We start from the raw sequence: 27,658 nt of genomic DNA, 5'->3' as shown, positions 1-27,658 counted from the left end.
AGATGTAGATGTAGAACTAGAAGATATAGGAGGGTGGGAGAAACAGATGGAGCCAGATATCAGAAAAAAGTGCCTTTGCACACCCTCTGACTGGGAGTTCCCACCTTCTGACTCCACTGACTTCCTCTGTCGCTCCTGTCCTCAAGGTTTTCATGACGCTACTCAGCATTTTGTCAATAACAGATCACCAAAAGAGAGGAGCAGGTCGTGCTCACCCTACTTTACAATATATGAACATAATGGAATAGAGAATGAGGAAGGGACATGGGCAGAGGTGCAACCAACCACAGGCTGTGATCACCTGAGGGTGCCTTCTGATTGGGAGCTTGCACCGCCTGACTTAAATAACTCCCATTCTGATTTCCTCTCTCAAAGCTTTCCCCCGTGTGACCAGCTTAGAGGGAGGAGAGCCTCCTCACCCCACTGTTATAATTACCTGCAAGTCCCTGATAACAATTACTTACAGATCCCTGATTCTAATAGCAAGAGAACGGGGGTGCTGGACCTTAGCCATTCTGCTCCTGCTGAGGTACTCAAGAGCCGTCGTCGGAGCTGGTCACCCCTTGACCACATTCCAAACTTTTTGATTCGTAAGAGGAGCCTTTCTCCTCAAACCTCACCAGAGCATTTGCCCATGGCCACACACTCACATTCTGCCTCTAACCTTTTACCTCATTGCTCTCCTGACTCTCTGGCCTTCCATATGGCCTACAGATCTTCTTCACCTTCCCCAACCCAGCATGTCTTACCCACCCTTTCTTCCCCTCCCCTCCATGTCTCACCCAGCACTGTCTTGGACAGTTTCCCCCATGCCGTCCCTTTGAGTTCCACACACAGAGGTGCTTCAGTTCTGCTGTGACAGGGTCCTAGCAGCCTGTCCATAGTCAGGACCTCAGTGTATATTAATGACCTGTACATAAAGTATCGCAAGAGCTGTGGTCTCAAATCTAGATTACCTGTGGGCCAACATAATTTGTAGTATCTAAGAAGAACAAAACTTAGGAGTCCCAGCTTGCAGCCATTGGGGCTGCATTAGCTCCAGTGGCTGCAATCCACAGACATAACCATCTACTTTAAAACATGCACCTGTCTTGTGACTACAATGACATACCAATTGATGATCATACAATGTATCAGTCTAAAATAACAAGCCAAGAATATTAGCAAGTCTTTCCTCACCTTAGCTCTAATGTACTAAACTGTACGTTTTACAGCTTTTCAAAATTACTCATGCTCACCTATATAAATACCGCTCATCTGTTTGTCTCTCTGTGCTTTCTGATTGGTTGCCGGTCAGAATGGCTCGATTTAATAATGTTCAGGTAAACAGAGATGATGTTAATGTTGCCCAGGACAGTCGTTAAGGTCCCCTCACCTCTAGTAGGTTGATTGGCTCTGTTATTTGTCTTCCTGCAATCTGATTTGCAGAAAGATAATTTCTTAATCTTTCACCCCATTTAAGGGAAGCTATGTTTGGGATATTAGAATTTTTGTCTCCATCCCTCTTAATCAGTCTCTCCTTGCAAACAAAGACATTTACGTGGTCGTTCTGAAAGGGAGTGTCCCCAGTTCTTTTGATGTCTTTTCCTGACAAGTTCTGCCTTCTGTGATGGCCCATTCTGTCCATTCTGGATTGGTTATCCTCAAGTATACGAAGATGACTGAGAATCTTTTTTGAGTTATCCACAAACTAAATTTTACTGCAGCCTTTGTATTATGGTTATTGGGATTTGAGAATGAAGATTATACGACAGTATACTCGGGCAGTGTTGTTGCCAAGTGGTCAGGGTACTTGCCTTCAAAGCAGTTTTCCTGGTTCAAGACCACCTATGCCCATTCTGCATGTAATTTCAAGTGTCAAGCAAGTGACACTTGAAGTTTCAAGTGTCAGGAAGGGCATAGCGTGTAAAAGTTGTGCCAAATCAACATGCAGATCCATATTGATCCACTGTTGTGACCCAGAGTGAAATGGGAGAAGCAGAAAGAACTTTACTACACCACACTTGTATAATAGTGTACATATTATGTAATACATAGGACAAATATGTTCCTTTTCATATCATAAGGCATACCACAGGTTGTAAATCATTGGCTCACAGCCCCAGTTTGAGACCACTGCTCTAAAGACTCCAAGTTGTCTACTATTTTTTGCTATTTTGTTTACATACTTGATTTATTTAGCCACAGTTGTACACTGTGGACACAGTACAGATCTTTGTGTTGTTTAATCTTGTAAATATTCTGTACTGTGATTTAGATTCAGCGACACCCCGGGCTTGAGGCACAGTTCAATATAACACATTGGTCCACAGATTAATAGTTGTACAACCTTTCCCACCCATTTGTAACCCCCACAGTCCCAATTCCCAGTAATGCCCAGTTTTAAGACCAGTCCTAGACATAATGGTGATGATGTCATCGAGGAAACCCAAACTTCACAGCTTCCTTATAGGTCAGTCAGTTGTAAATTATCTCCCCGAATGGTGATGGGTGCTGGCCGGTGTAACGGTGGTGGTGGTGGGGTGCTCAGGTCTATTAACAAACCTGGCTCTCCACAGGATTTCCTCTGTCATCCATTTGCTCTTCTACTTCATTTTTTTCTTCCAGTAGATGTCACTGAAGAAAGAATTTTTGGGCAGTATAACTACAGCAAAATGGTCTAAGCTCTGTACACACAGTGTCAAGAGCTAAACACTCGTAAGATGGAACAACCAAAACATTTTCTTTTGTGACAGGCTTTTCTCTTAAAAAGGCATCTGATTCCATGTAGCTCCAGGTTTCAGAGAGTATTTCCCTCTTTTTTCTCTTTCTGTAAAGCTACTCTCACACATATGGTGTGTTTGTGGTGTTTAGATGTGCATGTAGCACACACCACCCAACTTGCTACAATCTGCCAAAACGATGTCAAACAATGCCACAAGGTTGCCGTCACTTGCTAGGGTGTGGCGCACATGTTGGTCATCACTGGTATTGGTTGCATGTTATGGTGAGTATCATGTGCAATGGTTGCCACTAACATGCCACGCACATGCCTTCTGTGTGAGAGGGGCTTAATCCACTGTCATCACTGTAGTTGATGTTAATGCTAACATCTGATAACAAGCTATCAAAATGCATTAACCTAACTTAGATTATAGAAGTACTTTAGTTTGTAGTTGTTGTTTGAGTGGCTGTAATGACTGTACCGTCACACGTTTCATAGGTGTAAATGAATGAACCTGTTAAATTGCAAGTAGTATTATATTTACATTTGACAGCAGATTAATGAAGTATTGGTAGTTAATATTGATGGCTATAAGACTGATGGCACGGACCAATCCCCCTCCCAGAATGATAGAGTAGTATTTTTATTGTACAAACATACTGAAGGGCAGAATTACTGAACAGATCCAGGGCAGCCAAAAGAGGGCGCCAGAGATACCTGGTTCATTGGTCCTGACACAGGTACATTTCTATACCCTTCCATGTTTTGCCTGTTAACTTGTTTCTTTTGGCTTTACTTTAAAGCCAAAAGATTACAAAAAACTATAGCTTTACTTCACAAAATTTGGCCCTCAAAATTTGTTTCAGAGAATTATAAATTTTAAATTTTCCGTGGTCAAACGATCCCGGTCTCCCCTACAAACACTTGCGTCTGCAGCACTCGCTATGTGGCACGCTGCAGGAGAACTTATCCCACAGCCGCACAGTGAGTACTGGTGGAAAAGACTGACTGAAATGTCAGTGCACACCAGAGAACCTTCGTGCGCGGACCCATGGCATTAATCAGAACCAAGCGGGTCCACAATCAGTGTAGAGAAATGATCATTTTCACACCTTTGGAAACAGCGTAATGGCCCAACTGCAGCGTCATTTTTATAGGGACACTGTTCCAACGCTGGCGAGAAGTGCATATATATATATATATATATGTATATATATATGAGGTCTGTCCAAAAAGTATCGGACCTTTTTATTTTTTGCAAAAACCATATGGATTTGAATCACGTGTGATTGCATCAGCCAAGCTTGAACCTTCATGCGCATGCGTGAGTTTTTTCACGCCTGTCGGTTGCGTCATTTGCCTGTGAGCAGGCTTTGTGTGAGCAGTGGTCAACCCCTCTCGTTGGATTTTTATTGCGAATAAATGTCTGAACGATTTGGAGCTTTGCTGCATCAAATTTTTCCAGAAACTGTGAGAGACCTCCAGGTGGACACCATTCGGAAAATTTAGATGGCTTTCAGCGACGATTTTATGGGGATTACACAGATTAAGGAGTGCTCCAGCCGGTTTAAAGACCGGCCACAGCGTCTGAGAGCGTGGCGCACTCCGAGCGCCGATCGACAGGCTGACACCCCGCTGAAACAACCAGATAATTTCCAACGTGAAGGCTTTGTTGATCCGGGACGTCGTCTGACTTTCACAAAAAAGGCACTAGGCGTGGACATCAGCACTTTTGTGGCACATTCTACTGTTACAGGAGTTTTTTTCATGGAAAGAGAAGCGGAGGCTTGCACCACCGTGCCGCTCATGGCGCGGGACAAAACCACCTCTGTGTTGGCTCACAGGACGACTTTTAGGTGGCTCAGACGGCTTCCGGTTCCTTTTCAGTCGTGTGAGTATCCGAGAAATTGTGCATGAGCTGGACATGCCCCAACATGTCCTGTGAGGCTTCATCGCGGCGTTCTTTTGCGCCATACGGCTCCGCTGCGACGCGCGGAGTTCCTCCGCTCCTCTTTCCATGACAAAAACTCCTGTAACAGTGGAATGTGTTATGTGTCGGACGCAGGACGGAGAACCGACCAGCGTTTGAAGGACCCAGTATGAAATAAGCAGAGCACGGTACAAAGGATAACTGAATTTAATAACATAACAGTGATGTGCAAAATACAAACAAATAAGTGCGCGGTCTGGCGTGGTGGAATGCCGGTGTGCTCCCAGCAGCACTAACGGTCCGGAGCCAGAAACAGTTCGGACCCAAGGACCCCGCCGACATCCCCCAGGGGGCCGCGACAAACCGAGTCTGTGAAAGAAGAAACCATCATGTGAGTCCACACTCCACACACAGAGAGACCACTCAAAGGTGTACATAAACAGCAAACACTTCCTGGCTTAATCACTAATCAGCTTCCCACCCTGCAGGCATGGAACACCCAGTTCACATTATCACTGCAGTGGAAGCTGATTAAACGACTAACATAACAGCTCAATATAATAAGGTGTGAGGGACACCACATTTACTGACTGTACTTATGTTAGTCTCAAAACCTAACGTACCTCAGGAAGTGTGCTGACGAGCGTGAGACCTCACCCCCTCCTCTTTCACAGACCATGGCATCAAACCTGGACGGTCTCTGCATCCATAATGATGAGATGGCTCTCAAGACGACGATCTCACCCGTCTGGTCACAAGGTCGAGTCTCTGGCAAATACACACTGTGTACTCCAGACTTAAATGCCACCATGCTCCAATCCGTGTAGATGCACCACAGCTGTGAGTCCTGACGAGCTGCACATGATCAGCCTCAGGTGATCAGGGTGAGGTCCTGATAACTCAGCCACACAGCCACTCAGTCCTAAACGCGTGCCACCTGGAAGGAAAAACAAAAGACAGAAACAGAAGACAGAAACAAAAGACAGCCAGGCACCCCCAACCATACAACAGCACCCCACCCTCACGGGAAGCCTCCCGGCGACCACACAAACCTGGCCCAGGAGAAACACCCCCCTCCAGGGACCATGGCTGGAAACCGTATCTGCATTCGTCTTCCAACAGAATCTTCCTCTGACAGAACGGTTGACATCTTCTCCTCTGACTGCATCTTTGCCCTTGTTTCTGTCAGTCAATTTGCACAGGTGTGGCCTGGAGTTCTTGAACCTGTGCGGTCAGCCTTTGTCCAACTATGTTCAAAGTCTGATTAGTCATAAAACAAAAAAGACAAACACAAACAACCAAACCACCCCCCCCTCCCCAGAGGACTGTCCCATCAAACCCCGGGAAGAGGAGAAAAGAAAAACAACCCAAACTTAAGCTTGCAAATAAAAACACTAACACCCCCCCCCCCCCCGACGACATGTAGGGACCAACACCCCCCAGAGGACATCCCGCCAGCTCCAGGAGTAATAACCACAGCCGAGGTCCCTCTGGGATCCAAAGTCACCCACGGGGACTCCCAGCGCCTCCCAGAGGACCGTTCCATCAACCCCAGGAGATGCCCCCCCTCATGACCAACGGACCCAGCCCCGGCCGTCTATGGCTAGTTGGACCCACAGTCCTTTCCCCCCCAGAGGACACCACAGTCACACCCTGAGGGCGGAAACTGGGGGGGAAAACAAAAGGAAAAAAAAACATACAAACAAAACAACCCCAACCCCACCCCCTCGGCGCAGTGGAAACTGGAAGCACGTCCAGCGTCACCAACCATGACTATACCCCAGAAGTCAACCGGGAGGAGTGGAACAGCGGTTATGGCAGACGGCACAAAACGGCGCCACCCCTCCGACTTCCAAACCAGCCACCAGCTGCGGGTATATCCCACTGCCCCAAACCTCAGCCACGCCGATGGCAGACGGCTCAAAGGTTCGCTGAAGCCGGAGGTGGAACAGTGAATCAACAAACAAAAAAAAAAAAACCCCGAACCCCCCCCCCCCCCCCCCCCCACAGGTGCAGAGGTTACCTGGGAAACGCCCAGCATAACCAGACTGCACCACTCCAGCAACGCCGACAACCTACGGCTCACACGGCTGGAGCCAGAGGAGAAGAGAGGGAATAAAAAAAATACCCCAACCCCCCCCCCCTCCCAGGTGCAGAGGTTACCTGGGAAACGCCCAGCATAACCAAACTGCACCACTCCAGCAACGCCGACACGTACGGCTCACACGGCTGGAGCCAGAGGAGAAGAGAGAGCATAACAAAAACAAAAAAAAGAAAAAAGAAAAAACAACCCAATTACCCCCCCATCACCCCCCAGAGGACCGTCCCATCAAACCCTGGGAGGTGAAACCAAAAGAAATAAAAAGAAAGACTAACAGACTAACATAAAGTTAACTTGGGTCCTGTTTATGCTCCAGACAGCCTGCAAGGGCACGACCCCAGAACACTAATAGTGTAAAAAATCTCACCCAAAAACCAACTCAAAAAACACCCACAAAAAATGAACCAACACAAAACTAATCAGTGACGTATACCGTTAAGCTCAAACAAATGGAACACACCTGTTCCACCTTAAGAGCATTAACGGTAATGTGACTCAGTCACCAACAGAGGGAACCAAAGTGCTGAAAATAAAAACCCCTTTGGTAACAGAGAAAACAAACTCATGCTGCTTTTCTTGTGCGCAGCTATGTGTAAACACACAACCAAAATGTGCTTCAACTAAATTACGCCGGAGCTGACACAACAGACGCAGTAGTTATCTTCACCCGGGGAAACGGGGCTACAACTGTAACACAGGAAGCTCAGCGACCCGTGCCACAGAGCTCCGCCGTGCGCGTACACCCATTACAGACCCACTCATGCAGCTCCCGTTTACCTCTTATCCGGTCGGAGTTTGACGCGAAGCTGTCGCCAGTCACACTCCACCACGACCCACGGATAAGGCACAACACAGGAACACGGCTGCAAGAGAGCACAAATCAGTATTCAGTAATGGGTTCTTCGACACGCACCATCTGGGCGGAGAGCACCCGCAACTGATCCAGATAACTTCTGAATGTCTGTTGCCGCCTTGCCGGCGCGGTACCGCCTCTGCTACCGCTGGGTCCATGATGTTTGGCCAGAGACTACTGTTATGTGTCGGACGCAGGACGGAGAACCGACCAGCGTTTGAAGGACCCAGTATGAAATAAGCAGAGCACGGTACAAAGGATAACTGAATTTAATAACATAACAGTGATGTGCAAAATACAAACAAATAAGTGCGCAGTCTGGCGTGGTGGAATGCCGGTGTGCTCCCAGCAGCACTAACGGTCCGGAGCCAGAAACAGTTCGGACCCAAGGACCCCGCCGACACCCCCCAGGTGGCTGCGACAAACCGAGTCTGTGAAAGAAGAAACCATCATGTGAGTCCACACTCCACACACAGAGAGACCACTCAAAGGTGTACATAAACAGCAAACACTTCCTGGCTTAATCACTAATCAGCTTCCCACCCTGCAGGCATGGAACACCCAGTTCACATTATCACTGCAGTGGAAGCTGATTAAACGACTAACATAACAGCTCAGTAAAATAAGGTGTGAGGGACACCACATTTACTGACTGTACTTATGTTAGTCACAAAACCTAACGTACCTCAGGAAGTGTGCTGACGAGCGTGAGACCTCACCCCCTCCTCTTTCACAGACCATGGCATCAGACCTGGACAGTCTCTGCATCCATAATGATGAGATGGCTCTCAAGACGACGATCTCACCCGTCTGGTCACAAGGTCGAGTCTCTGGCAAATACACACTGTGTACTCCAGACTTAAATGCCACCATGCTCCAATCCGTGTAGATGCACCACAGCTGTGAGTCCTGACGAGCTGCACATGATCAGCCTCAGGTGATCAGGGTGAGGTCCTGATAACTCAGCCACACAGCCACTCAGTCCTAAATGCGTGCCACCTGGAAGGAAAAACAAAAGACAGAAACAGAAGACAGAAACAAAAGACAGCCAGGCACCCCCAACCATACAACAGAATGTGCCGTTCATTTCTAAACTGGACGCTATCTTGATCCGGTATGTCGTCTGACTAGCACAGGAATTGCGGAAGACGTGGACATCAGCACTTTTTCAGCACATTGAGACAGACGTGCGGAGGAACTTTTATTGTGGGCAGTCTACGGCACACCTGTGCACTAATCATGGTGTCTAATCAGCATCTTGATATGGCACACCTGTGAGGTGGGATGGATTATCTCAGCAAAGGAGAAGTGCTCACTATCACAGATTTAGACTGGTTTGTGAACAATATTTGAGGGAAATGGTGATATTGTGTATGTGGAAAAAGTTTTAGATCTTTGAGTTCATCTCATACAAAATGGGAGCAAAACCAAAAGTGTTGCGTTTATATTTTTGTTGAGTATACAAATAAATATGCTGAACCGTTGGCCTGAAATACAGCAAGGGGTCACTTCATTGGGGATCGTGTAGTAGGAAAAGGGTGTGAATTTTGTTGATTTTTGGCTGCAACTGTGGCAGCACATCAGTTTTTGCCAAAGTATGTGAGTAGACCCTATAGAAGCATGCATCTTGCAAACAGTTTGAAAGCAAAATTAACACCGTACAACGAGCGGCTTCTAAGATATAGGACATCCAGAAATAGATCGATCTTTTGGTGTGGGTGCAGGGGAGTCATGATAAATGGACTGCATTTATATAGCGCTTTTCCATCTGCATCAGACGCTCAAAGTGCTTTACAATAATGCCTCACATTCACCCTGATGTGAGTGTGCTGCCACACAAGGTGCTCACTACACACCGGGAGCAACAAGGGGATTAAGGACCTTGCCCAAGGGCCCTTAGGGATTTTCTGGTCAGGCTGGGATTTGAAGCAAGGATCCTCTGGTCTCAATCCCAACTTAATCACTAGACCATCACCTCGTGCAATTATTTTACATGTATCTGTTGCAAACATCTAATGATATAAGGAGTGATACAGATTGACATAGTTGTGCAACCTGGGTCATACTTGCGAATAATCCTACTACACTTTGTGATTGTGATTATCACTTGGATTCATGGAAAAGGGCTTCAAACTTGGAAGTCGTGATTGGCCTCACACAATTACCTCTGATGCATTTACACAATGTTTTTCTGAGCCGCGAGTCAACACTCCACTGACTGCTGAGTAGATTTTGTTTGAGCTGAAAAAGGGAGCACAAGTTTTCTCTCACGGCACAGTCAATAATGTGATAATCTGATTGCACCAGCAAAGAGAGTTTTTCTACCTTCCTTTCACACAAATACTCAGCGTACATTGGCATTGACGCATTTTGAGCAGTTGGAAAAGCATCAAAAAAATCACATGCGAGTAATCAAACATGCTTTTATGACTCAGTTAAACCCTCTGACACGAATTATTCTGTTCTGCATGTGATATATTTGCAAAGAAACAAGGGATTTTTTATATTTATTTAATGTTTTGCAGTCATCAGACACTCCTCCTTGACTCAGTTGCAGAAAGATGCACACATCTAAAATTGTAGGCGAGACAAACACAGATGAGAATCTAAAGACTGTTAAAAATTCATGGTGTTGATTGTAATTATTGTTGAAAAAAAAAACAGACTTCCAAGACGAATGAAGTTGTTGTGCACCCTCAAACTGTCTGCCAGTTTGAGGGTTTCTATGGAAGGCTGGCATTGTGGCTACAGACTCCATTAGAAAATCAGATGACAGATAACAAATGTATATTTAAAATCCTTCCGAGCAGTGACTGTATGCTTCAAAAAACTCAACTCATTAAGACCACTTACGTGCCACATCTGGATGTGTTTTCACAGAGTTGAACAGAGGTGAGTCTGATGGCTGGTAGGAGTGTGTGGTGGTGGTGGTCCAGGCTGTGAGTGACTGTGTGGTGGTTGTCCAGGCTGTGAGTGACTGTGCGGTGGTGGTCCAGGCTGTGAGTGACTGTGGTGTGTGACATCTCTCAGGTGGAGGAGCGATCGAAGCTGAACAGACAAAGCTCCCCGGCTCTGCAGCACAAAGTGTCCAATCGCATCTCTGACCCCTCCCTCCCTCCCCGCTCCGAGTCCTTCAGCAGTGGTGCCGTGCCGCCTGCCCGCACCCCACCTGTTCACCGCTCCTTCGAGCCACAGGTGCATGTGCACATGCATGCAAAGAGTGTTTTAGTGATTTCCTCCGATTTTCCAATAAAAAGTTCATGGCTCCACTCTGTTCTTCACTTCGGTCACCTTGTTTCCATTTCTTCTTTATTTCCCTCTTTTTTATGGCTGTTCTACCTTCTTCTCTCTCTTGTACTTTGTTTCTCTGCCTTACTGCCTTTTTCTCTGCCTCCTTTCTTCTCTAGCATGTCTACCTTTTTACTTCCTTCATCTCCTCTGTCATTCTTGCCTTATTTCCTTCCCTCATACCCTGGTTCTAACCCATTACCTTTGTACCTTCATCTCCATTTATCCTTCCCCCAAATGTGTTATCATATTTTCTATTTTGTCCCTTCCATACTCTCTCTCTACCCCTCTCCACTCCTTTTCTTACTTTTTCTTTATCTCAAAAATCTACTAAATATAAGTCATATTCCATCTTCTCTTCATTATTGATCCCCATCGCACCGCCAGCCTTATAATTACCACGCATTCATTCCTCCTTAATCTGAAAATCTCTTTCACCCTCTTTCCCTACCACAGATGGCTCATCTTGTTCCAGTGAAGACCCACACCACCATGTCTGGCTCTCAGTCACTCCAAGACCAGACCGGCTCAGCTCTGAGTGAAGTTGTTAGTACCAGCTCTCCCAGACCTGAAATGCCTCGGCAGAACTCTGATCCCACTTCTGACACCCCCACACCCTCTCAGAGTATTACTGGCCGGGATGACCGTGAGAGGGACTGGGATCGGGATCGGGACAGGAACACCTGGCTGAGAGAGGAGGACATGCCACCCAAGGTCAGAGAATGACAGATGGAAAGGAAGATTGACACGTACAGATGATGAAATATCGTGGAAAACTTTTTGTGTATGAGTTGGAATGCAGGTCTGATGATGTCAAAAGTGGAACCTTCTAATTTTTTGTCTCCTTTGTGCATTTTACTATATTGTTCTAACACTATGTAGTAGAATATATTAGATTAGATAGAACTTTAATCCCTTGGGAAGACTTCCTCAGGGAAATTGAGGTTCCAGCAGCAATGGATAGCAGCACACAGGGTAAGAAGCACACAGAATATCAAAAGTAAAAATAAAAAATATCATCAGTAACACTTGTAAGCACCTTTATTATTCACAACATTCAATTGTTAAATCACTTAAACAACAATCCTGCTGGAACTGTTGTAATTATATCTTTTTCTATTTTTATTTAGCTGAAAACAGGTGAAGCTGTCATGTGTGACTTTACATGCAATCATCTGTTTCAATGAAGTGACATAATTGGAATGACAGTGAAGAGGAAAACGGGCCTTGGAGAAATGTTAATCTGCTTCCAAAAAAAAAACCTATTGTGTTCATTGTGATGCTTCACAGTACACGCATGATGTGAATGCTGACTGCTGACACGACAAAGTGATCAACATTACTCATTAGCAGACTTTGCACTCATCTGTCAGACTTTATGTCTTATTGAAACGTTATACCTGCATACTTATATGCTTTCAGCTCCCGTCCTTTGTTTTAATACCTACTCAGGTTCCACAGAGGACAACGTCCATCTCCCCAGCACTTGTTAGGAAGAACTCCCCTAATGGAGGAGTGAGTCTGGGCCCTCGTGCAAGTTCTCAGCTCATACGTGCCAGGTAACGCCCACGTTACCACACACGCCACCTCTAATCTTAAAGCCAAAGGTTTAAAGTTAAACCCCATTTTGTACTTTTGCAATCTGATGTGGAATGCAAGGGGGTGACAGCACAAAGTACACCATTATGCACATGATTGTGTATTTACAGGACATTTCTTTGGAAAGTCAATAACTCAGCAAAAGTTGATATGCACTTGTCATAAATGATATTACATCTAAAAGAATCAGGAATAACAGATGATGATTGCTGTGAAGTAATCATTTTTATTTTATAGGATAAATATGTCTATGCCGGCCCTTTACTGAATTGGCAGTTTGAAGTACTTTGTGAGGTTTTGTAGGTTCCAAAGTTTGCTTTTCTGGTCTGACCAATCTTTTTCTGGTACACAAAGTAGTTTTAGCGGTGTCAGACTATATACATAAGGATCAGAATCTCCTTTGTCTTCAGAAAGTCTATCTGGTCATGTATTGTGGTCCTAGATGGCAATGAAGTATATGTTATTTATAAGTTGTTTCAGAATTGAAGTCACAGGACCTTCCAAGTTAGTGAGCACCCCCCCCCCCCCCCCCCCCCCCCCCCCCCCCCCCCGCATTACTTATGGTCTGGAAAACACCATGTCTAAGTTAAAAGGACTGGGCATTTTGTTGTGTTTCAGTAACCCAGACCTGCATCGGTCAGAACTCTCTCTGGATGCCATGCTTCATCGATCCTCCTCCAACTCTTCCTCATCCTCCTCCCCTTCATCTCAGGGAGGCTCAGCGGAGAGAGGTGTGAACATACCCAAGCCCAAATGCACACAAAATGAAATCAAGACCTGCGTAAGCACAAGTGACAATTACAGATGCACTTGGAGGCCACAGAACTTCACAGACACTTTTTTCCACTCACAGGGATACAGTTGAGTTTTAAAGGTTATCAGTGAGGCACTGTCAGTCGCAGTTCTGCTCTGATCAACCTGTCTGATGTGCCCCGTTAAGTCTCAGCCTCAGGAGAGATAGAAGAGAGGAAATGAGAGCAGGAGATAGAGAGCTGTGTCAGGCAACGGGCCAGAGGGATATCTAAGATATGCATGGAGCATCCTCTGACAAACACAGAGACTGAAAACGGGTTGGGGTACGGTACATTGGGTTTCCCTTTTTGTTGGGAAATGGTTTTGCAGTTTTCCAATAAGGCTGACATTCGTTGGGGCTAAAATGTGTGAAATGAGATGGATCGTGTCAAGGCAGACTTCAAAAAATGAAGAATAACAGTTGATGGATGGCGACGTGCATCCATCTAGAAAAGGTCACAAGCCCAGATTTTATTGTGTACTGTATTGTGTGCAAAACTCAGCAGGCAATGTCCCAGTTGCACTTTATGTACAAGGTTACTTCAAAACATTGTTGGCCTCAATTAGAAACGAGAGCATCCGGATGCACAAGATGTTAGATATTTAAGAAGTTATGGGAGAATATGCTGAAAAATAATGCAAGAACAGTCTTTTTCTGACATTTTCTGGGTGAGGCAGAGAACCTTTTGAACTGCTCTCGTAGTTTTTGAAGATTGGACTTCAGTCGCTGCTGTCTTGTACCCAGATTACACATTATCATGGCATGCATGAGCCTGGAGGACATATCCTGATCGGTGCGTGTTACGACTTCTGGAGTTGTCCCATGTGATGCGAGCATTAAGCCTTTTCTCTGCTGTTGTGATCCTAACAGTCACAGATTTTTAGCTATTTTTGTATCTGTATGTTGCTAGAGCTGAATACCACAAGGTCACTACGGAAAGGCAAGCAGTGGAAGGTGGCTTTTGGTTAGTGCCCACATTGCTGGTCTGGCTCTTCCCCCTGATCTCACATGCACTGTGTTTGACTCCCGTGTTTGGGAAGGTCTCACTGAGTGGGGGGCATCACTGTCCTTCGGCATACAGCAGCAATGAAACTGAATGCGGTGCAGCTGGATTTAATTGTGCGCACATCAGAGAAGAATGCTGTCACGCTTTATTAAGGATCACCACTAATTAAGACAGATCAACACGGTCAGTTGTGACCTCCATGACATGAGGCAAAATGAAAGTGGTGCGTGACATTCGTGGAAGATTTTTTTGACAGCCAAAAACATGCTCCACGAAAATCACAAATATTCAGATGCGTTAAGTCACATTAAGAATGTCAGGAATGTGACAAGAATGACGCAAATATGACATTTGTAACGCGTCCTGCATATTTGTAAATGCAGCATAATACTGCAGTGCCACATACAGCGTACTGTTATCCTGTGATCAATGACTAATCCACATCAGGATCAAACCTTCACACTGGATGACTAATCACCTAGTTTGTACAATCCGGCAATGGTGTGTAACTTATACTTTTGCATTATAGGTCAAACTAAGCAGCAAGAATCCTCTCCGGGAGCCAGTCAAGAGGAAAATGCCAAACAGGAGGATGGCCGGGAATCAGCTAGACCCAGCAGACCTGCAGTGAGCCTTTACACGTCCACTTTTTGCCTTCATCGTCTTCTCTGTGGCCTCTTCTTTTTTTCTGCAATTCATCTCCTTCTTCCTTCCTCTCTCTGTCTCTTTTATCTGCTCGTTAGAGTTATAAGAAAGCCATAGATGAGGTTAGTGACATTCGAGTCCCTTTTTTTTTTATCCTGGGAGTTTATCTTCGGAGCCCCTCATTTTTCCCTGGCATGGTGGCATTAGTTTCCAAAAAAATGTCCCCTTTTCTCTTCATTATGATAAAATATCAGGGAGGCAAAGCGATGGCAGTGCATGTGTGCTTCTACACACATACTGTATGAGAGTGTGCCCGTATACGTGAGTATGTGCATGTGATGCACACACGCACATACAGGTGTGTAACCTGAAACTGCCAAGCACCTGAATATTTTCTGAAAAGTCTCTTTTCCTGTCTCTCTGTTGTCACGGTTACTGATGAAGGAGGAGCTGGTAAGCCCACCATGTGTGACGTTCGCTGTCCCTGTCTGCATGATTTTGCCACTAACTGAGGTGTTTGGCTGTGGGGCGGGGGGCATTGGACCGTAGGTGAGGTGGCATGTGGATGATTGTCAGATGAGGGTGCCGTAGCCCTGCAGTCTTACACGAAGCCTGATTTTTTTTGTTGTTGTTCTTTGGAGCTGTGTGTGTAAAGTTATGGATGAATAAAAGTGCTGATCAGTGGTCACTTTGTCTGTCAGAAAACATCTGGAGCTGTAACACTGCTAAACAGCAAATCTGGTTTCAGATCAGCACTCTTATTCTTGCTGAAATGTAGCGTTTTTGATGTCGTCTCTGTCATTCTGATGGTGCGTTTGTCTTACTTGTTGCTCCTCTCTGGTTCTTGGTCTTTGTCTGCCACTTGGTCTCTCAATCCATAGATATTGTGGTACTCACTGAATTATCTGCAGATGAACTGAATTCCTTTTGTCTTCTCTCTCTTTCTTTGTCTCTGTAGGACCTAAGTGCACTGGCAAAGGAACTCAGAGAACTGAGGGTGGAGGAGGGTACCAGACCTCCTGTGAAGGTACAGTCATTTTTTTTAATGAGGTGGTTATGGCAAAGACAAGAACCCTTATGTTTCTTGCACAGTTCAGTTGCTGATTTTGTATTTGCTGGTACGATGAAGGTGACAGACTACTCATCATCCAGTGAGGAATCGGAGAGTAGCGATGACGACGGCGAGACGGTGGGCCAAGATGGGACTGTCGCTGTTAGTGACATCCCCCGCATCATGTAAGTCACCCTCTTTGTTTTGGATTTTCTCTCTAGATTCAGGTCTATTGGGCACCGTAGCCTCGTTTGAGGGTGGGCACTAAAGGGTTAAAATATGATGCATATGATGCAATAATCCTACATCTGGGTACAATCTTCATCTGTCCCCATCACAAACACGGCACTTTCTGAGTTTCTGGGCAAATTACAGGCAAACAAAGTGAAAATGCAAAGAAAACGTGAAGATGTGGTGGAAAGTGCACGTGTTGCGGTTGTTTATGACCCGGAGCTCAAACATGTCGGGCAGTTCTGTCGGGGAGAGACTGCAGCTATTCTATCAAGCTGTGTAGGTGAAAAGTTACCAATACAACATCTCCCATTTGCTTGTCTTACCTTCTCCACTTGGAACCGAAAAAACCTGCACTTTTTGATGATTGCAGCCGAAAAAAAAACAATACACCATTTCTCCTTTAGAAGTGATGCTGTGTTTGTACAGGCTGACCCCCAAGGTGGTCAAATCCTGTAATATCACACAGGGGTTCAAATGATACTGTGCTGCCCCATTCACATTAATGGCACCGAACCAAAGTGCTATAAATGAGCAAGGTCTAGACCAGTGTTTCTCAGGCTTTCTCAGACCACTTAACCAAAAATAAATTATTTAAAAATAAAAAATCTCACAGCCCACAAATTACCCAAATATCTAAAAACAATATGGTTTGCTTACTGGCCCACCAGTATATTACAACAGTGTATTACTATCTATTAGACTCTGGAGCTATTCTTAAACTGTTTGTGAAACCAGTTTTAAGTTAGAATATGACTAACCGATTACCCGCCACAGGGTGAGTTTGATTCCGATACTTACAAACACCAACAAAGCCATCACCTCCCACCTATCCTGGAATCCAGAGAACTGTTACGGCGTGACTAAAGCTGCCTCAAGAAGAGAGAGCTGCTGCTGCGGCTACTACTACTAAAGTTCTCAATAGCCTACGTACTCCTCGCATGTCAAGGTATATGTGTGCCACATTTGGTTTAATTCCAAGGTGGCGTTTGGACAGGAGAGGGATATATATACACACACACACACACAGCTGTCTCTTATTATATAGTTATATTAATTTAAAATGTGATAATTTACCAATATACGCATGGACCACTAGGAATGGCTTATACACCACCAGTGGTCTGCTGGCCACTATTTGAAAAAACGCTGGTCTATACCTCATCCACCCCAATGGGCAAACACATTGGCAACATTAGTGAGGAATAAACGCCCTCTGTGCTTTTTCATTATAGGAAGAAACCTCAAGCAGACCAAACTCATGGGTGGCCATCTGCTTTGGCCATACTAACAAAATAGAAGAAATCACCACATGGGATTGTCGGAACGTGCAGTAACAAAACATTGCACCTAAGCAACAATATACAGTCCAGTGTTCACAATGACAGATGGTTGTAAAGACATCTAGGAGGTGAAGATTAAAGTTCCAGTAAAATCCTATATATAAAGTGCCTTACATGTGTGGTTGTGTGACTCTGTGTGTGATGGTGTCCTCAGCAGCTCTATGCGTCTGGCTCATGTATAAGCTGCCACCTTACTCGACGGAAAAATTGCAGCACAACACAATGCTTGTTAGACATGATCCGTTATGACAATTAACCACACAAAGCCATATAATACAGATATTTGTCATAAAATGCTCACACAGGTGCCATTCAATCATGCCGTTAGCATTGTGCTATGTAAGTGATTGCGTTATTTTCAGTGTATGTGAACGATTAAATCCAGTATGAATCAATGCTTTAAGGTGCTCACCTTGGCTAAACCATCAGCCACAGTATGAAAATTAACTGATTACAAAAAAATCAAACTTCTTTATGTTTATCAGCAGATTGCAAACCAGCTTTAGAGATACATTACTGCCATCTGCTGTATTGGAGTGTGTGAAATCATGCATTAATTATTCTCAGTCAATATAATGCAGAATATGAAACGATCAAATCGTACCATAAATATTTTAACATTATGAGAAACGGCACAAGTTTGTCAGATTTTGTGCAACTTACACCTTGGTAATTACTCTTCACCTGGGCAAGGCAAGTACCTCTGGTACTATACTACAATTGCAACTATACTATACTACAATTCATGCTATTGACGTAGGACATTGTCCCCTCCTAACCCTGAGTGCATCTCCAGCCCCCCTGAAAGATGCCACCTGTATGTTGCAAGCAAGATGATGCTGTCAGTGTTCATGCATTGAGAAGTGCCGTTTGTTTTGAATGTATTTGTCAGAATTTCTTCATAAACTGCTTATTTTGCGCACACATCTGTGTGTGTGTCCTGCAGGCCAGCGGTGCAGAGCGGTAGCGAGTCCTACAGAGGGCTGACAGAGGACTCTTGGAAGAGGCCTATAATAACTCCAAGGACAGCACTCTAGCTGTGAGAGAGGTGAGGACGTGCATGCCATAGGAAAACATAGCCTTCGCTTTCTATGTCTTTAAAATGAAAGTAGCTGCTATGCGTGTGTGCGTGCGTGCGTGTGTGTGTGTGTGTGGGGGGGGGGGGGGGGGGGGGGGGAATTGATGGGCATTTTCTATGTCTTTCTTCCACAGATTGTGTTATCATGCTGCACAGGGTAGACTGACTCACTGGACATTCTTAGGGAGCAAACAGAAGTCCATATATGGATGTTTTGACATACAGTTACAGAACTCTAAAATAGCTGTTGTTGGCCTTTTTTCTTCATTCTAGCAGGACAGTCTACAAGAATTCTGGGTCTTTGAGAATGTTGAAAACACTGAACTTATTTCATTCTAAAATGTTTTGCCTTTTGCTCGGGGTCACCAGAGTGGATCCAATATGACTCAGGCATGTTGATTTGACACCCTCCCTGATGTGGCGAAAGGGCACAGGTAGCTTTGAACAGAAAACCTTTTACTTTGGTGAAAGCAGAGTAAATGTATTATTAATACACTTGCTCATATATAAAATTTATTTATTTATGTACTTTTAGAATAATCACATTTTGGATACATATTATAGGGCCCTGGACTTTGAATATTTCCACAACTTTGGTCCATCTCTCTCTCTCCAGCTTGCTCACTGAAGTGGGGTTAAATGTCTTGTATAGGAACCACTAGCGAAAGTTCAGGTCTGTGAGCATGCACTGGTGTCACACATAGCCACATCCACCGCAATACAGAACCACCGTGGCCCCTGGATTCAGATTATCTTGGGTAGACATCCAGTCTATCCCCCACCTAAATAAACATAAATTAATAAACAAAAAAAAATTCCATGTGTGTGTTTATTTTTCTCATCAAACTGGTTCCTTTTACTTTTTAACATTTTGGTCTTTGTTTTGTTATTTTTGATGCTCTGTGTGTTTCAGGCAGACGACAGGGAAGAGGTAGCCATGCTGAAAGCAATGGGTTTAGGAATCATGGTAACCATGGTAATCTTCCTGACCTGGTGCAGCAGAGTAATTCTCCCTCGGCCAATGCCCACGAGCGCATTGGAGGAACTGAGCAACATGGCTGAGGTCAGACATGCACATGCCACACATTTCTGCCCGCAGAGATGGACATGAAAGATAAATAAAGGCTTTGAAAATATATGAAGTAATTTATTTTGGAAAATACTTGTCTTCATTTAGATTTTTTTTTTTTTTTTAAATGATCAGAATGATAAAAAATGATGGATTTGTAAGTCTGCGTGATGTGTTTTGTATCCATTCACTCCCCATTACTGCTTCTAATTTATCACTCATTGACTTGCAGGTTGGTTGTGGGGGATCCAAATCATCCTTCACCCCATTTGTCGATCCACGGGTGTATCAGACCTCCCCGAGCGAAAATGACAGTGAGAATTCTGCAGCAGGTAAGAGCAGTTATCTATCAGCTTGTCCCACATTTGACTCAGCCATGAAAGTTTATTTTGTGCACCTCCCTAACAAAAAGAAACCCTTTTCTGTTTTTACTACAGCCATGTTTGCTAATGAGCTGCTGCGGCAGGAGCAGGCCAGAACTAAACCGAAGCCAGGAAGATCTCTGTGGTTCAACGTCAACCCGACTAACATCAGACCACACAGCGACACGCCCGCGATCCGAAAGTACAAGAAACGATTTAACTCTGAGATCCTGTGTGCTGCACTGTGGGGTAAGAGGCATTCATTTTCCCCACGAAACAATAAAAACAATCTTCTAATATCTCCACATGTGTCATTTGGAGTTATTTTGTGTTTTTGTCATACATACATGTGGGTTCAGGTGTGAACCTGCTGGTGGGGACCAGATGAATGGTCTAATGCTGCTTGACCGAAGTGGACAGGGTAAAGTTTCAACCTGATCACCAGGCGCACGTTTCCTACAGATGGATGTGCTGGAGGGACTGAATGTGCTGGTCACTAAATATCTGGTATGTCCATCCAATGTGTCCAGGCCAGTAAAAGTACTGATGAACCTTACAGCTGTGATACGTCATCTTTTTTTATACAGTTTCTGTCCTATGAGAGTAAAAACTTGTACTTGACAGTACTTGGTAGTATACTACAGCACGTGAACAGCAACCACAGTAGGTACGATAACATGTAGCTCAATAATGCCTGCCTAACATTGTTTACGATGCTAATATCAATTCCTGGGGTAATGTCAGACTGCTACCAGTTAGTAATTGCTATTAAAAAGCTTAACTTTGCATTTGCAGCATTACAACACATTACATTATTCTTTATGTCCAATTAATAACAATAGTTTTAGCTTTTAGGTTTCAGCTCATCATGTTTGAACAGACATTTGTCAAGTTCTAATGTGACTGCTACATCAAACCAACTAACCACGTCACTGTCTTTAATAAGACATTTACAGAGAAAATTTTGATGGTCTATAACCAGGCAAAAGTGCAGTGGCTTGATTTCCAGCACTTGATATGTTTCCACTCCTGTCTCAGGCAAAAGAACAAGCTGCGTGTTTACTACCTGTCCTGGCTGAGGAACAGAATCCTGCACAACGATCCAGAGGTGGAGAAGAAGCAGGGGTGGATTACAGTCGGGGAACTGAAGGCTGTGTGCATTATAAAGTTGGTAAGCACGTTCCTACAGTGTATCTCATGAAGGGGTTCATTGTATCACAGACATAGTTGGTTAGATTCTGTTTTGGTTGGGGTTGGATGAATTGTTCCAAATTCAGGTGCAGGTTTTGACCATAATGTCAGTTTCAAACAACCCAAATAGCTGTCATTTGAGGGCCTATTACAGTGTTAATATATGGTATGTATACTTTACCATTTTTAAACTATGGTCTTTTGTGCCATGTTTCCAGTAAAATATGAGAGGATTAAGTTTCTGGTGATTGCTCTGAAGAACTCTGTGGAAATCTACGCCTGGGCTCCCAAAACCGTACCACAAGTTCATGGCCTTTAAGGTACAAGCACACATTAACACATTAAATCTAGGCATTAATCATGTTTTTGGAGATGTGCGCCAACCAATGTTTTTACATTGCAACAGTCTGATATTGGTGGGAATTTCTGGATTGGATATGGGAAATTTAACAACATTTGCTTCACAATTTGAAGCTAATTAGTTGATTTAAGACTTGGAAAACTGTATTGGATTGGTATCGGTACTGGAAGATACTAACAGTTCTAATATTGATGTTTCGGACATGTAAAATGGGTACTATACCATCCCTTATATTTTCCTTTATCTTCTATATCTCGCTCTCTCTTCCTGCTTTATTTATTATAGATTTTTTTCCTCTCTTCCTTTATGTTTTCTCTTTTCAGTCATTTGCTGAATTGCAGCATCGGCCCCAGTTGGTTGACTTGACTGTTGAGGAAGGTCAGAGGTTAAAAGGTAATCTACGGTTCCAGTGTGGGCTTCCATGTGATCGATGTGGACTCAGGCAACCCTTACGACATTTACATTCCCTCACATGTAAGTATAAATGTGCAACGTGAGTGTAAATGTAAAGTGTGTTAACACTGATCACCTCCCTCCTAAGTAACACGACCCACCAGTACTGGGTTTTCTCGATTCTGTGACTTTAAACATCAACATTTGAACTGGCTCACTGTCATACATGTAAAAAATTGTTTTACTTGGCTGATTGGATTTTGTGGGTACATTCAGATCCAGAAGTATTTGTACAGTGATACAGTATTTGTAATTTTTTCTCTGTATACCACCGTATAGAGATGAAGTAAAACATCTAGGCTATATTTGGAGTGTAGACTTTTAGCTTTAATTCAAGAGGCTAAGCAAAAATATTGTTTTAACCATTTTGGAATTACTGTATGACTATTTGCATAAACAGTACCTCTATTTTCCGGGATCGTAGGTTATTTAGCAAACTCAATATGAGGATTATTTCATTCAGATCACCACTTTTACGGACCATTTTCTTCAAACAAGTCAATGGGTGGATACATGTACCATTTCCCCAAATCACTGAATATGCGTTGGAGTTCAGTTACATCAGTTAAGATATACAAACACTACACTAAATCTCTTTGGAACAGGCAATTCTCAAAAGCTGAGTGACCATAAACAAAAAAAAAAAGAAAAAAAGAGAGAGATTAGTGAGGAAGGCACCAAGACTACCAGAAGAAGGCTTCATGTTTGAGTGGATTCAAAGAAGATGTAAAATTTTAGCTACAGTGTGCCAGAAGGTTTATGTGAGACTCTAGCCTAGATTTGATCTGGTTTCTGTTTTAAAATCTTTGCCTGAGCTGATATAACTGTTCTCACATCCCTGAAATGTACTTTGAGTCAGATTCAACAGGTGGCTCGATGACCCCCCGATGGTGGACTGGACACCTGCATGGACTCTTGTCAGCTGTTGTTGTGTTGTGTTCTGTATTGCAAACCTTTTTGTAGAATGGCCTAAACAGTGGGTCACCCTTTTGAGTCTGGTCTGCTTGAGGTTCTTCCTCCATATCATCAAAGGGAGGTTTTTTCCTTACCACTGTCGCCTGTGTGCTTGCTCTAGGGGTTTGTAAGGTTAGACCTTACTTTGTGAAGTACCTTGAGGCAGCTTTGGTGTGATTTGGTGCTATATATAAACTAAATGAATTGAATTAAATTGAGTCATGGCATTTTTTCTGATCGATGAGTGTTTTTATGTCCGGTGTTTTCGTCTTAAATGATTACAATACGTAGGCCACTCAACTATTAAACGGCACGCCTGTGAGAAGATGTTAATAACTTAATCTGGAGTAGATTATGAATACATTTGACAGATTTAAATGAAGATCTTGGAATGTTTCAGATCCAGAGCCAGGTGACGCCGCACGCGATTGTGGTGCTCCAAAGACAGATGGAATGGAGATGCTGCTGTGCTATGAGGACGAGGGTGTCTACGTCAACACCTACGGTTCGGATCACAAAGGACGTGGTGCTGCAGTGGGGCGAGATGCCTACCTCTGTTGGTATGTCCTGATTCATCCGTGCGGTTTGATTGGAATGGAATTTAATGACTCCAAACCTAATAGAGAAACTACCGTTCTAAAATGTGTGTATGTGTGTAATTAAAATGTGCTCAACTCAGCCTATTTTATGGGGGTTAATTTAAGGTTTAATTACGTTTAAAATCAGTTCTATCTCTAGCCTCCAGAGCCGCACAGGCTGAAGAAAAAGTAGGAGCAGGCGGAGCGAGAGTGAGGGTGGACGTGTGAGATATGAAGCAGATCAATAGAGTTTGTAAAGGGAATGCTGGAGCGTGAGACTCAGGCGCGAGGGCAGAACCAGAAATAGCAGAAAACAGAAAGAACCAGAAATAGCATTTTAAAGGGAAACAGTGTGTTATTTCCAGTCGTTTGCTGCCCTCAAGTGGCAGCTGTCAGTGGTGACTGTAATCATGAGGCGTTGGACTGTTTTACCTCCAGTGTTTGGAAGTGAAATCCACAGTTTTAAAGTGTCTCTGAGTAAGTTTCGTAAGAGTTGTGCATCACAGCAGATGTCTGGCTTCTGTGTGGAGGGAGGAAACAATGAAAAGTTCTTATAATAAAAGAAAGTAAGGAATGGGAACATAAAGGATCAGGGTGGAAGCAAATTTAAGCCACTTCCTGCCCCATTCTTTACAACATAAGCCCTTCAAGATATATACACATATGACAATTAAAATCATTAAAATGTGACATTATTATTATTTATATTATTATTATTATTATTATTATTATTATTATTATGTGTTCATATCTTTGGTTAGATATAGAAATAGACATATCATTGATTACTTGTTAGGAAATAGACTTTTTTTAAATATATAAATCTTGATAGACGTTTTTTGGCCTCTCACTTTGACTCTTCTTCTTCTTTTGTGTTTGGTCTCTTGTAGCTTATATCCATTCTAACCAGATATGGGATGGGGTGAAAAGGCCATAGAAATCCGCTCTGTGGAAACAGGCCACCTGGACGGAAGTCTTCATGCACAAAAGAGCTCAGAGACTGAAGTTCCTCTTGTGAGCGCAACGACAAGGTGACCACAGTCGGACAGTGTGCGCTATATGTTACATAAACTTCATTTTGCCAACATTTTTGGATGTGGAAAAGTTTTACTGCCTGATTCCCTTCTAGTGAAGTGGCATAGCAAAATAATTAGTACACATATTCTAAATTAACAAATGTTTATTATCAGATGCCGAATCAGATGGCATTTTAGTGACTTACAGGGATCAATGAAGAATTACCACAGGGGTCAAAATTAAAACAAATGTTCTAATCATATTGAAAGGTATACCACATTAGTGTCTATCATAAAAATTCCAAAAAGGTATAATTTGGACTATTTATGACTGAATGTTATGGAGTTATAGGGTAAAAACAGGAAAAATGATGACACAGGTCAATTTCAGTTTGTGCAGGGGTTAAAAAAAAGGTGCTCCAGTTTTCATAAACAGTGATGCTACTTATTGGTTGAGCTAAAAGGATTAATAAATGGAATAGTTTTGACTGTGTTGAATGCTTGGACTCCAAAGTAAAGGTCAACAAGATCAACATCCATTGGATTCTGTGACATGTGACATATGTAACCCCCGTCACATGATAATTAAGTTAATAATTAAGTTTTAACTTTTGACCCCTGTACAAACTGGAATTGGACCATCATCCTTGTTGTTCTTTTTGCTACATAAATCCATAACATTCACTCATAGATGGCCCAAACTATACCTTTTTGGAATCTATATGATCAGAAAAATCATGTAGCATCTGGAGAAAATCTTGTGCCAGTTCAATATGCAGGTCCACCTCGGATCTGCTGTGGTGACCCAGAGTGAAAACAAGGGAACAGCCGAAGGGACTTACTTTTTATTTTTCAATTTTCATTTTGATAAATGGTTCCCATGGGTGACATATTGAAAATTCATGATGGCTCAATATCCAGTTTTATTTGGAATATTTTTAACTATATATGTACCAAATTCTATGCTATTATCACAAAATGCACAACGGTTATGGAATTTTTAGCTAAGCTGCACCACTATTCCAGATGTTACCATCTAATTTAGGACGCAGCTCTAAATTGGGTAGTTGGCTCCCTCTAGTGGCTAGATCCATAATTTTCCAGCAAACAAAGTCCAGAAAATGTCAACTGGAATAATTGTCAGCTGGCACTTTTATAGGACAACTGCACGTTTTACAGCCTCATTCATAGATAAACACTGTCAACCATAAAGCCTTCGATTGCTCTACTCATCTTTATTTTAGATTATGTTTGATGGCTGAAGTGTGTTTGATTGACGTGTCTGTGAATGTGTTACTTTTGTTTGTTTTAGATGAACTTTTTTTTTGTCTTTTTCTGCCCAGGTGTTCTTTGCATCAGTGCGTTCTGGAGGAAGCAGCCAAGTTTTCTTCATGACCCTCAACAGAAACTCCATGATGAACTGGTGATGGCTCCCACTCCACCCCCGCCCCCAACTATGCGCCCCCCCCCCCCCCCCCCAAATTGGCTGGCATAGCTCCAGCCAGCTCAGCTCACGGTACACAATTGATCGAAGCAATCTGTAACACTGGAGAGACTGAAAACAATATCATTTAAAATAAATAAATAAATAAAATTGTAGGGGGACAAAAAAAAATCCTGACACAAAGACAGAATCTAAACCAAGAGACATCGAGTCACGCAGAAGCATCAATTCTTAAATGACTGGCAAACTGATGCCACCAACTTTCCACATATTCTCTTCCTCTCTGTGTGTCTTGCTTTGGTTTTTTGTGTGTGATTTCTTTCCAAAGGACCAGTGTGTAAGTGCTCAACAACACCAAAAAAATGCCTGTCTCGATTCTTCTCTTTCTTTCCTTCATGAAGTCTCTTTGCGTCCTCCTCCTTGCTGGATCTCAGACCTTTCACAAACCATTTCCTGCATCATGGTCATTCCCATCACCTACACCACTTCTAATGATAAATAGACTGAATAAAACAATAAGAATTTGAAATATATTATACTTGTAGAGGGACCATAAATCTCCTCTTGTCTCCCGTGTCACTTTTTTCCTCCTTTTGGGTCCACAGAAAGATGAATCCAAACTGTTAATCATCGCATAATTGTACTCTTACTTGAGAAATGTTTGTTCCTCCCCAGGTGCTTCAGCTGAATTCCACCAAACCTGATATATGAATAATTGTCCCAAGAATTCCCCTTAAAGGGTTGTGTCAGCAACAGTCAAGGTTATTGGGGTCAAACGTCAAAATTGACATTTTTCACTTCAATTTGCACCAAACGTGGCACACATATGGAAAGTGGTTTCTGGAAATTGCCCAGCCAAAGTCAAAATTTGCCATTGGTCAATTGATGGGATTAAGGTCATGTCTGCCTGCCTGTTTGCTGTTCGCCTCCTCCTCCCTTTTGCTGATTTCTACCAAAGTTGGTATGTCAGTGAAGGTTGGCCCACAAATTTGTATTTTGGGAAAAGTAAAGGTTTGGGAATTTCATTTTAACCCCATTTGGCCCATACTTAGGCACACACTTTGGTAGATTCCAGAACTGATCTGGCAAGGTCAGATAGATGTCAATCATTTCAGTGAAGGTCAAGAGCACTGGGGTCAAATCTCAGATTGCCGTAGCGGTTGTTGTCGTTATCCCCTCGGGTCCTGTTACCGAGTTCTGCTTGAATGTTTCATCACAACTTGACGATGCAGTGAGACGCTGCTGTCTCACAGCTGCGATGTCCCTTTAAAATGGAGTCACTGGTCCAGCCTGTCTTCCTCTCCTCTTTTCTTCATCTCTTCGTCCTTTCACCTCCTCCTCATCTTCTCACTTTTTTGTCTTTAAACTCTGAAGGTGCTGCATCAGATATACTGTAATATTAAATGAACAATGAGAGCATCATTCTGTTCATGACACACGTCTCTTTGTATCCATTCACTTTTCTGTGCCTCTGTCGGCATTTGAAGCTCGATGAAATGTACAGCACATCTGTGTCTCTGAATCAGGGGTTGTTGACAATTGTGTGCGTCTGTCACGGTGTTCAGACGAGTTCTGTTCTAATGTTGGGATCAAAGTGGAACAGTAGAA

General features: G+C 43.4%; 1 protein-coding gene across 1 annotated transcript in view; it reads left to right on the top strand.

The window, feature by feature from the left end:
* The window catches only part of tnika (TRAF2 and NCK interacting kinase a), a 158,415-nt gene extending 132,038 nt beyond the window's left edge, over window positions 1–26,377 (top strand). Inside the window, 32 exon segments of the mRNA XM_034195583.1 lie at window positions 10,619–10,783; window positions 11,333–11,590; window positions 12,329–12,435; window positions 13,094–13,206; window positions 14,804–14,901; window positions 15,018–15,041; window positions 15,364–15,372; window positions 15,878–15,946; window positions 16,049–16,155; window positions 18,491–18,537; window positions 18,540–18,600; window positions 19,540–19,645; window positions 19,647–19,685; window positions 19,924–20,023; window positions 20,129–20,302; window positions 20,413–20,438; window positions 20,441–20,583; window positions 21,092–21,195; window positions 21,198–21,224; window positions 21,463–21,530; window positions 21,532–21,564; window positions 21,929–21,994; window positions 21,996–22,079; window positions 23,413–23,446; window positions 23,449–23,519; window positions 23,521–23,572; window positions 24,481–24,498; window positions 24,501–24,562; window positions 24,564–24,602; window positions 24,604–24,621; window positions 25,950–26,035; window positions 26,073–26,377. Of these exon segments, the coding sequence (XP_034051474.1) occupies window positions 10,619–10,783; window positions 11,333–11,590; window positions 12,329–12,435; window positions 13,094–13,206; window positions 14,804–14,901; window positions 15,018–15,041; window positions 15,364–15,372; window positions 15,878–15,946; window positions 16,049–16,155; window positions 18,491–18,537; window positions 18,540–18,600; window positions 19,540–19,645; window positions 19,647–19,685; window positions 19,924–20,023; window positions 20,129–20,302; window positions 20,413–20,438; window positions 20,441–20,583; window positions 21,092–21,195; window positions 21,198–21,224; window positions 21,463–21,530; window positions 21,532–21,564; window positions 21,929–21,994; window positions 21,996–22,079; window positions 23,413–23,446; window positions 23,449–23,519; window positions 23,521–23,572; window positions 24,481–24,498; window positions 24,501–24,562; window positions 24,564–24,602; window positions 24,604–24,621; window positions 25,950–26,033 (2,406 nt within the window). The 3' untranslated portion in view covers window positions 26,034–26,035; window positions 26,073–26,377.
* Window positions 26,378–27,658: the final 1,281 nt, after the last annotated feature.

This window comes from Thalassophryne amazonica, chromosome 19 (genome assembly GCF_902500255.1).
Source record: "Thalassophryne amazonica chromosome 19, fThaAma1.1, whole genome shotgun sequence".
Taxonomy (NCBI): domain Eukaryota; kingdom Metazoa; phylum Chordata; class Actinopteri; order Batrachoidiformes; family Batrachoididae; genus Thalassophryne; species Thalassophryne amazonica.
The sequence above is the reverse complement of the archived record's forward strand: the minus strand, read 5'-3'. Positions and strand labels throughout refer to the sequence as shown.